Here is a 10,965-nt window from a genome sequence, read left to right as displayed (position 1 = left end):
CATGGTGTTTCATATTTATGATTAGATTACACAATCATTTTACATTACGATCAATCACTTCCTTTAACTTTAAAAGTTGTAAGTCCTTTAACTTTAAAAGTTGTAAAAGTTGTAAGTGATTGATTGTGTTGTTTCATCTCCATGATCTATAGTAAAATGGGAATATAAAGATTCTATCCGGTTAGTTATATAGTATAGATTAGTTTACAACTTATACATGTAGTGTTTACTTTAATGGTTTGTATATTTAAATAGTTGGTCTCCACGGTTCTCTATGCATGAATGATAGTGGTAAGTATATAATATAAAGTTTTGGCTATGATGAAATCATAATTGAAAAAAAAAAAATGAGATAAGTAATTAACCCCAACTATTCATATTTTCAGAGTAAAAATTGCTGAATGAAATTGAGCAATAGGGTGATCAAAATGAACCTTTTGAAACAAACTCTTCCATAAAATGAGTTGTAACAAATTTCATTAAATGTTAATATTGTTTATAATAGGGATTAAATTATTACAATTAAAACTAAATTGTTTTAAAATTAAGTACCATTTCAAAAGTAGAGCATTAAAAGTAAACATTAACATAACTTTTTAACAAATTTTACAAATTATATATTACTTTATAAAATCAAAATTAATCTCTGTTTATTTAAGAGATCAATACCTCATTGTTCTTTTACCTTGAGATCTCAATAAATGATGTTAAATTCATTGTTCTTTTACCTTGAGATCTCAATAAATGATGTTAAATTTATTGAAATGTAGAGATGTCGATGAAAATAGTGATATTGAAAATATTTTAATATTTTATGAATTTTAACTTATACATCAAAGTTAAAAAGTGAGGTTTTTTCTATTATTAAAGAGTAAATACGTTATTTGCAAAAAGGTTAATAAAATCTTATTAATTATATTATTAATTCTCTAGATCTAAAATTTCAGTATAGATATTTATTTTACCATACTCTCAAAATCATTAAAAGAAAGAAAAAAAAACACACACAGCATACATGTTTCTTAAATTTTAAGATGCTTAGATAGACTAATACCATGAATTCTCTAATTCTTTTTATTCGATATGAGATCTAGTGAACTCTAAATGCCAAATGTATACCTAGTTCATTTTATTTTATTAAGTTAAGAGCGAGTTGTGTGACAGGGCTAACCTAAAGTACGAGTCCGTTCATTTTTGCATGTTCAATTACACATTATGTTAGAAAGAATTCATTGATTGTCAATAGCACCCGAATCTGTTAAGTTTCAGTATAAAGTCAATGATGGAAAAAATAAGATCCCACATAAGATTTTAAGGTTTTGTTTAGGATTGCGGTAACTTTTGAAATAATTGCTGGCAATTGTGCTATTAGAAAATTGAAAAGAAATCAAAGTGTTTGGTAGATTTCAGCTTAGACTTAAGAAAATAGGTTATAATGTTAAGTAAATAAATACAAAAATATTTTATTTTAGATATAATAACTAAAATAGATTTATAATCATATTTTTTTTAATTTTTTGTAATTTAAAATATTAAATAGTTGTTTAGTATGATAAATTTTGTTTGTTATAGATTAATTTTTAAATATTAAGGGAAATAATTTTTTAAAAAAACAAACAAATATGTATACTTTTTTCCTTTATATTTTCTTTGACAAACAAATATGTATACTTTTTTTAAAAATGATTGTGTGAGAAATAGGTAAATATATAAAATAAATTTTCTTTTTAAAGTATAAATCTGAAAACTAAATATTAATTAAAAATTCTATCGGATTTTGAGAGAATCTAAAAGCAAGTAGATAATGCTTTTAAAGTAAACATGAAATTAAGTGTTTTTAAAAGTGATTTTAACGGATTTAATTTAGATCAATTTTATCATACACAAAAACGGTTAAGATTTTTTTCCAAAAAACTTTTTGAGACAACTAACACAATGTCAAAATAACCTAAGTCATTTTTCATCAATACCAAGATTTTTTTTGAAGGGTGTATTATGACATCCAGCTGAATGACATAAAACAATAATTTACATTGGACACCAACAAAATGTTTGTTTCAAAAATATCAATACTTTGTAGAATATATGGCATCTGGTTGATAACTCTTACCTACAGGGGTTATTTAGCTCTAAATCTAAACAAATATCTTGATCCTACTGGTTTATAATTCTACGGGTATACATGGGTTAGGTCAGATCACGTTAAGATTTTTTAAACTAATCTGAAAATTATGATGGGTCATTTCTCAATCCTATCAATCTTGTTCAATAGGGTGACATAGTCCTAATATTATATTATTTGGTCCTCGGGATCATCGAGTAATTTTTCCTTTATATTTTCTTTGACAAATTGCCCAAAACTTATATACATTTGACCTTTTTTTTTTTTTTTTTTTTATATTTAAAAAAAAAATGTTTTTCTGACATTTGCTCGAAGTAAAATTTAATTTAGGTTTTCTACGTTTTCTATTCTTTTCCTCAAATTTATCTTGAGTAATAGCAAAAATCATAGTTTCGTCAATATTCATTTGCTAGTGGTGTGAATTTCATTGATTTTAGTTTAAAATGAGCGAAATTGAGAGTATGTATGCTCTAAATATGTGTGTTTATAGAACTAGGAAACAATTTTTTTGTTATTATTAGAGAAATCACATCGAAGTAAATCGTGTAATCTTTACTGTTTGGTTATCTTGAGGATGTATGTTCGTAACCTTAAGTTATGCAATCACATAGCTTGAGAATACGATTGCAGCGGTGAGTGCTATGAACAAACAAGCCACGATAACTAGATGGTAGAACTTACAATTTTGTATAGATATATAAATTATATACATCGTATTCTCTTTAACATCTATTATCAAAGTTCTACAAATTATTGCAACAATTACATTTATATGATCACATAAAAATACACAAATTTCAATAGAACACCACATAATTTTCTAATGATATAGATAATAAGAATAAGTATTGTCATTTCGAACATAGTTCGAAGATAAAACACTGATTATCATCTTAAAAGGTGATGATTTAATCTCTCACCCTTACAATTATTGAACTAAAAAAAATCTTAAAATTTATTTCTAAAATTAGAAGTCCAATGAAAGTCATGATTTAAGTATAAAACCAAACATTAAAATGATGTTAGAATGATTTAAGATATATTTGATAGTAGGTTCTAGCATGATAAAAATATTTTTTTTTACTAATTACAAGTCTCAATTTCTATCCAAAATTTAAAAAGTGACTTCAAAGTATTTTTTAAACATTTTTAAAATATGAAGGATAATATTGTAACCTTTAAAAAAAGTAAGAATATTTGTTTAAAAAAAGAATATTTGTAGTTTAACCTAAACAAGTTTTGGTAGCTATTGTTTTTTAAAAAAAATGGATTCAAAATGAACAATTATATTAACAAATATAAAGATTGTATGTTGTTGATTGAAAAATAACAATTAAACAAAAACATTTAAATGAAAAATAGGACTATTTTTCAAATATAAAAAAATGAACAAAAATATCAAAAGATCACGATAGACACAATCTGTGTCAATGTGATATTTCACTATTATTTATTAAAAAAATTTAATAGTTTTTTCATTTAAAATAATTTTTCTTTTAAATAATTATTTAAATTACCAAAACACACATCTAATAGTATAGAATACAAATTCAAGTTGTCTCAAATTCAACGTAGTAAATGCTGGAAATCAAATAACAAAAATGTCTAAATTTTACTCAACTATAAAAACATCCTGAACTAGCCTTCAATTGCTGAATTTCACTCATAAAACAGTAATACCAAGTTCTATCCAACAACTATAACAAACAAAAATAGCAACTAAAAATTTTAATAACAAAAAAAAAACATTAAAAGATTTATTCTATCAACTATTTAAATTTGGTTTCAGATAAAACTCGAAGGTAAAAGTTAAATTGTTCCCTCAGACAATAAAAAATTCCCAAGTATACATTCAAGCATGTCTTCCAATGAGAATAAAGTGAGAAGAATCAGCAGACCAAGCCTCCTGTGTGAGCAAACGTTTGTGAGGTTTAGCAAAATCCCATGGACCAATGTCCTTTGCTCTGGTTTTCCTTCAACTAATTACAAAAAGATTCATCTTGTTCTCATTCCAAAAGGAAAACCAATATGAATGACATGTTTTAAGACAGCAGCTGTGACATAATTTAATCAAAGTGATATGAAAGGTGGACCCTAAATCCTTTGGATTCTATAGCTTCCCAATAAGTGGGACTTGTGTTATGATAGGCGTCGAAGGCAGTCCATCAAAGCATCTGTGTGTTCGGGCTTCCCGGCAGTCACACGAACATAGCCTTTTAACTCTTTCTTGTCGTAGTGACGAATCATTACCCCCATTTTTGCCAGGTCCTCCTGCATTGAGATTTTGCAATCAATTTCGGAATCACAACCAACAACAGGAAGTAGCAACCGCATTACAACGATCTCAGAGCATCAAAGCCAGAAGGAAGATGAATCTTATTGTTAAAAACTTTTTCTTGGAAGGGAAAAGCCTCACCAAGGAAACTGTGAATTTACAAGCTTCTTCAAAACAAACTGTGCAGCCTACCATCAACCAAATTTTGTTACCAAATGATAGAGAAATATGAAGTTCCCATGCCATAATGATATATGACGGAATGCTGTAGTACTTCGAACATTTTATTGAATTCTTCAAATGAGAACTCCAATACAAAGTTCCAGGGTTAGTTGAAAAGAGAGGGTTATCTGATTAAAAGTAGTTGATTGCAGATCCAAACTTTTATTAGATTCTGGTAAAGTTTCTGAAGGGGAAAGAGAGAGAGATTCTAGTGAAGATCTCCTATCAAGAGACACGAAAAGTACTGCTTGCCACTATTTTGAAAAATCATTTTATCTTTTGCTAGAGTTCGTTAGGAGGATAGTAAAAGAGATGGCTCTTCAAAATAGATGGCAGAAAAGCTTGCAATCTAACAACATATAGGATGGGAAGATTTGAACCTCTCACCTCTTGGTCAAGAGCATATATCTTAACTAGTTAACTAAGAAGCATAGATATGGATACGACACAACATAGACACTATGACATGCCCTTCTTTTAAAATCTAAGACATGGATATAGCAAGGACACATTTACTAAAATATACATTTTAAAAATATATATCATTTTTATACAAGAAAGAAATTCAAAGTCAATGAGTTTATGCATTATGAACTTGGGTGTATTTTGCTCCCAAAATTTTTTATTTGTCATGTGTCTATTTAGTATACTTAATAAGTGGATGCATGTCTAACAAATGTTGGACCTACTTTGACATTGTATAACTAGTTCCTAAAATATATGTTACACTAACAAGTGTTTGAGTGTCCAACATGAACACGCTAGCCAAATTAAAGTGTCCATGCTTCTTATGGGTTATCTTAGTAAGTTAATCCATGCTCAAGTTGGCACTTGGACACAAAGATGTTCCTCTCCCTCTTTCCTTTTCATTTTAGTGCCCAACTTGAACCTCTCTTTTCCAGAAAACATCTTACAAGGGCCTTATTTTCTCTACGGAGGTTTCCAAATTTCCATCAATCATCTTTGATTTGCTAATGATACCCTTATTTTCAGTGAAGATAATGAAGAGAGCCTAAATAATCTCTCAGCAATTCTCAATCTCTTTCAAAAAATTTGAGTCACAAAGATTAATCTTTACAAATTCTGTCACAATACAAACTGCAGCAACGAGGAAATCATTCGAGAAGGGCAACAGTTTCAACAGTAAAATCAGTCAATGGCCTATAGCCAGCCATTCCTTACATGTGGCTTCCTTTGGGAGGGCATCCATTGTTAAATAAATAGGCTTGGTGAGGTTTCTTTCAGCAAAAGACAAATGAATCCCTATCAAAGAGGAGAAACTAACCCTCATACAAACAAGGGTGTAAGAACCTGAGCCAAATTATTGAACATAACCAAATCAAAGCAAACCAAATAAGTCTGATTCAATTAACCATATTATGTTGTTTACAGGAAAAAAAGAGGATCAAAAACTGCTGCAGAACTCACTATCTTTCCCATCCCCCATCAACAAAGCACTACTCACTGCCTTCTGCCTTCTTTTCTTTCTTCACAAAGCCCTACTCACTGTCTTTCCCATCCCCCATCAACATTATGATCCTCTTCAACCACTGACCTCAAAAGATTTTCAGATCATTTGGATACAAAGATATAATTTTCAAATGATGGAAAGCATATTTATAAATAATATAACATCATGAACATATGCTAGAACTTTGGAATATTTCGTCCCCAAATACTTTTCTACTTTGATTAATAGCTAATGATCTTTATAAAAAGTGTTAGGGTTATGTTGCAAGTCTAGAGTGCAGTGGTAGTACATATGAAGAAAGTCATTTACCTTCAATTTCTTCGCATCCTTTCCTGAAGTCACCTCGCAAAGGATGAAATTAGAGTGACTAGGATATGGATTTAAAAATGGCACATCCTTTAGAAGATTGTACAACCTTTCACGTTCTTGTACCAGGGCATTTTTTACCTTCTGCGAAATAGAAAGCTCATATTAGAAATTAATCGAGCACCAAAATATTCTTTCCTTGTTACCAAGTATTTCGTCATTTTTTTATACTGAGTTTCTAAGTCCATTTACGCAAATCCCATCTAATCTAACAAGACAACTTCATGACACTATAATATCTAGTTGTCAAAAGATTTGTAGTATTTAATCTTGGATGGGTAGCCACTACAGGGATTGAATCCATTTCCATAGTCTCCTTATTCTCACATCTCCCAATGTCACTAAGTCAATCCAACGTGGCTACCAAGTAACATTGAAGCTAAAAGAATCGATCCAACAAACATTAACCGAGAAAGTTAACCTCCAAGTAGGTGGGGTTCTGCAAGGCTGCACATGCAGCAATTTCAGCAGCAACAGACACATTATAAGGTTGCTTTGCTCGCCAAAGATATTCAATGATACTCAAAGGAAATGCTCCATATCCCACACGAAGTCCAGCTAAACCTGCAATTTTACAAACAAAGATCTTGATGATCTCACATAAACAGGTAATAATAAAACTATGTCAATCAGTTGCCAAGAATGGAATTGTGGGGAACTATTTACATATTCAAGAAACAAAACACTTAAAATAGTAAAATAAATCTTCAGCAATAAGAAGACCATCGCCACAACCTTGCAACTAAAGTAATGGTTAAAATGTGTTCTAGGTTTAGCTTTTTGGCAGAAAAATCATACCAGACGGGCCAGCCTAGTAACAGGAATATATGTTTAACTTCCGCACGTCGACACCAGATATAACTATATAAGATAAAAGTTCTATCTCCATCAAGAAAAATACATTGGAACACAAGAAAACATGAGACTATTTCAATATGTAAGGCATGCCTCTGATGAGTTTTTCCAACTTACATGAACGATATAGCGTTTTTCGTACAAACTTTAAGGGACATAAGTTTAAATTAGTAGGAACGAGGACTTTTTGTTAGTTAAGAATCAAAAGCGCATGACAAACCTACTCTACTAGTGACACCAAATTCTGTCATTTAGATAACTCAAGGGTCATGAATAAAAAGGAAGTAGTACACAGTTAAACAAGTAAATTGTCCTTAAAAAAAGTGGTTAAAAAAAATGAAGAAGATCGTACACCTGCTCTTTTGCTGAAAGTTCGAAGTATAATCAAGTTTTCATATTTCTTCACCCACTGCATCTTTGATTCAATTGAAGAAAACTCTATATATGCTTCATCGAGAACAACTAGTATGGGGAGGTCAAGAATTTTCAAGAGATCTTCATCACTAATTACACTGTAAACAAGTAAAAGTCTTAGATGGAGGATGGGATAAAAATGACTGAATACAAAGTTTAACATGTTTAAGAATCACGCAAAATGGTCTATTTTTCACACAACATATAACAGATTTCAGTGTTAATAATTCGCCAAATTTATTTCAGAAGATCCCTTTTCCAGGAAGACTGCTGTGGCACAGAAAACAGCCCCTAAATCTGAATTATCTAGGGCACGTGCATGAAAATAGTACAGATGATTGTCATATCGTTCTTGAGCAGGTGTGATTTTCTCAATCTTGTAGAGCACAATTGAGTGAAAACTGAAAAGTGAGTTAGGTAGAAAAATGTGCAAGATCACAGATAATGATACAAACAGAGAATTACCTCCCATCTGGGTTATTAGGAGACGTGAGGAATATGCACTTTGGTTTTTCCTTATCAACAACATCTTTGATGAGATCCACATTCAAGGAAAAGTCTGGCTTCCTTGGAACTGCAGAATACCATAGGTAACATATATTGCAACAACTGTATGTGACGAAAGCAAGATATGTAGATATGTAGATTCAAATGACAGACCATTAAGAGATAAATATGGTGACTTTGATAAGCTTAAAGATTGCCCCTTAAAAGGAAGAAATTAAAAAATAAAGTGATAAATAAGTCGATAACTACCTTTAATGACAAGAGCACCATTAACAGCAGCATCAAATTCATACATCGTGAAGGTAGGAGGGCAGTCTATAATTTTATCACCAGGGTCCAACACACATCTACAACAATATTTTAAGAAATGAATGAAGTGTAAGGAAAAGTAAGAACTCAAATTCATAAACAAGGCAGAGATGATCCAGTTTTAACCGCATAATCAGATCAATGAGCTCATCTGCACCACATCCCACAAGAATATACTCAGATTCAAGACCAGAGTCTATGGCAAGTGCTGCTCGCAATTGACGACTTTCAGGATCAGGATAGACATATGGAAATTTCATTGTTCCCAAGGCTTCGAGAACCTACAAACAACTCAAAATTATAGTCCAACATAATACAAAACAAACAGAAATAATTAGTTGGCAGGTAAATGAATAACGATAACTTCCCCACCACAGAACTTCTAAGAAACAAAATTTGACAAATTTTCAGCAAACCAAGATTCTTCGTATATTGTACCAACAAGAAGGAAGGCATCAGTACTCACGTCAGGGGGAGGACCATAAGGATTTTCATTTGCATCTAATTTTATAATGTCCTCAGGCTTCCTTCCAAGATGCGTGGACAAAACCTACAGCCAAAGAAAATTAAGAACCACCTTGAAAGCTCATAACATGCGAATCAGTTCAGTTGTAAATCAATATAGCACAATTCATAATTTTGAAAGTAGATCCCCCAGGCTAAAGAACTTCCAGTTCTTATTAGTGTAATTGAGTTCAAAGCTGGTAACATACTTCCACTAAGTCATAAAATATAATAATAGGTTGCTAATTCACAATGTGATTAAAAACCATGAAGAGAAAACAAGAACCTCTAGAGAGACATCTATGTCCCATTAATTTACACACCTACCAATTACCAGATTGAACGCTTGAAGCAGGCAAGATAAGATTGGTTTCATTTTATTGGACTGACATCCATTTCCGTAGTTAGGGTTCGAGTCCCATTTTTTTAGATTGATCTTTTGTACACCCTTGTATATTCTAATGAAACTTATAGAGCTGGTAACATATACTTCTACTGAGTCATTAAATTTCACCAAGGAATAATTCATGTCACTTAGAAAACCATAAAAAGATAACAAAGAGCTTCTACTGAGATGTCTATACCTCATTAACTTACATTAGCCTTTGATTAGTATTCTGCAGCCGCAAGGCAAGGAAGACACCAGACATTCATTTGTCCTTGAGTGTCTAGGCTAGATTATATACACCTCAACTAAACTCAATTTTCTGACCCTAGTCAATAGACTTAAAGGATTTAAACCTAAGCATATGACCACCCTTGGGTTCGAATCAATGCCACTTTTGTCTATGTACTTTTATAACATGCCCCATTGCCACTTGGTTGGTCAACCCAAAGCGATTAGCACAAGAATGAAAATATTTGTCGATATGTCGATATATCCTTAAATAGAAGGATTCGACAAAGATATTAAATATCTCATGATATCTCAGTTTTCCTAGAAATGCTTGTAAAAACATAAAAAAATAAAAAAAAATAAATAATTATTAATCATATATATATATATACACTTACAGAGCATATAAATATTTTAAAATTGAAATTTTGTAATTAGCACCAACATAAGAATGAAAATAACTTAGCTAGCTAGAAATGGAGTACAACAGGGCAAAGATCAACATTGTTGTACCTCAAAAGGGAGAATAGGCTGATAAGGAGACAATTTTCTCAAATGGGGACGAATAAAAGAGTCACCAGTCAAGCTTTGTTGAGTCTCCTGGACGTGTTCTACTGGAATTTGAGATGTCATAGCAACAGCCCACTTCCTTCTACCTGCAACTGAGCAATTGGGTCGACGCGATGCCTCGGATGCAGGAAAGTTCGTCTTCAATTTAACCAGGCACTGGGTGGGGTTTGAAATATTGATCACACCCATCAATCTCTGCACAAGAAATGACGAAAAAACCAATGAAATTCGTGTATTTCAAAGCTGTAGCATTATGTTGGCAAATGATAGGATGAGCATTGAAGAGCCATTACCTGAATAGGAGATGGGTAGCAATGGATATGAAATGAGGATGAAGAAGACAAAGTTTAACCCAAAGCACAAAAGTTGAGTAGAAAAATTAACCCTAAACCACAGCTTGAGAGCAAGCAGAGGAGGAGAAGAATATTGGAATAAGATTTTTAGGTAGTGTTTGTTCTGAAGCTCCACCTTTGTTTGGGGCAAGTGTTTAGGAAGTCCACCTCAAAATTCTTTTCCATTCTATGCCTTGAATAGTAAATGTATTAATTTTTCTAACATATATATATATACATATATATTAATTATAATAATAATTTGGACAAAATTAACTCATTTTCCTATATTTAAAAAGAGCTATAATATTTTTTTAAGGTGAAAATATTGTTCTTATCTTGTATATGGAAGTTGTGTTAATTCTAGGTCTACATTCTCAAATATCTCATTTTAGTATATCT

General features: G+C 31.3%; 1 protein-coding gene across 1 annotated transcript; it reads right to left on the bottom strand.

Annotated features, from left to right (window-relative positions):
• Positions 1 to 3,879: 3,879 nt before the first annotated feature.
• LOC120086745 (histidinol-phosphate aminotransferase, chloroplastic) lies at positions 3,880 to 10,751 on the bottom strand. Its single transcript, XM_039043532.1, has 10 exons — positions 10,525 to 10,751; positions 10,175 to 10,426; positions 9,008 to 9,091; positions 8,668 to 8,822; positions 8,482 to 8,579; positions 8,191 to 8,299; positions 7,666 to 7,823; positions 6,878 to 7,020; positions 6,400 to 6,540; positions 3,880 to 4,393 (listed from the first exon to the last, which is right to left on the bottom strand). The coding sequence occupies exons 2-10, from the start codon at positions 10,418 to 10,420 to the stop codon at positions 4,262 to 4,264; spliced, it is 1,266 nt and encodes a 421-aa protein (XP_038899460.1). The 5' UTR covers positions 10,421 to 10,426; positions 10,525 to 10,751; the 3' UTR covers positions 3,880 to 4,261.
• Positions 10,752 to 10,965: the final 214 nt, after the last annotated feature.

Source organism: Benincasa hispida, chromosome 9, assembly GCF_009727055.1.
Source record: "Benincasa hispida cultivar B227 chromosome 9, ASM972705v1, whole genome shotgun sequence".
NCBI lineage: Eukaryota > Viridiplantae > Streptophyta > Magnoliopsida > Cucurbitales > Cucurbitaceae > Benincasa > Benincasa hispida.
Note: the sequence above shows the minus strand (reverse complement) of the source record. Positions and strands in the feature narration are given on the sequence as shown.

Coding starts and splice junctions, on each gene's coding strand:
- LOC120086745 (XM_039043532.1), bottom strand. CDS start 10,420: ATGGGTGTGATCAATATTTCAAACCCCACCCAGTGCCTGGTTAAATTG. Junction 7,824..8,190: donor CCTAATAACCCAGATGGGAG/GTAATTCTCTGT, acceptor ACTTGTTTACAG/TGTAATTAGTGATGAAGATC. Junction 6,541..6,877: donor AGAACCCCACCTACTTGGAG/GTTAACTTTCTC, acceptor TCTATTTCGCAG/AAGGTAAAAAATGCCCTGGT.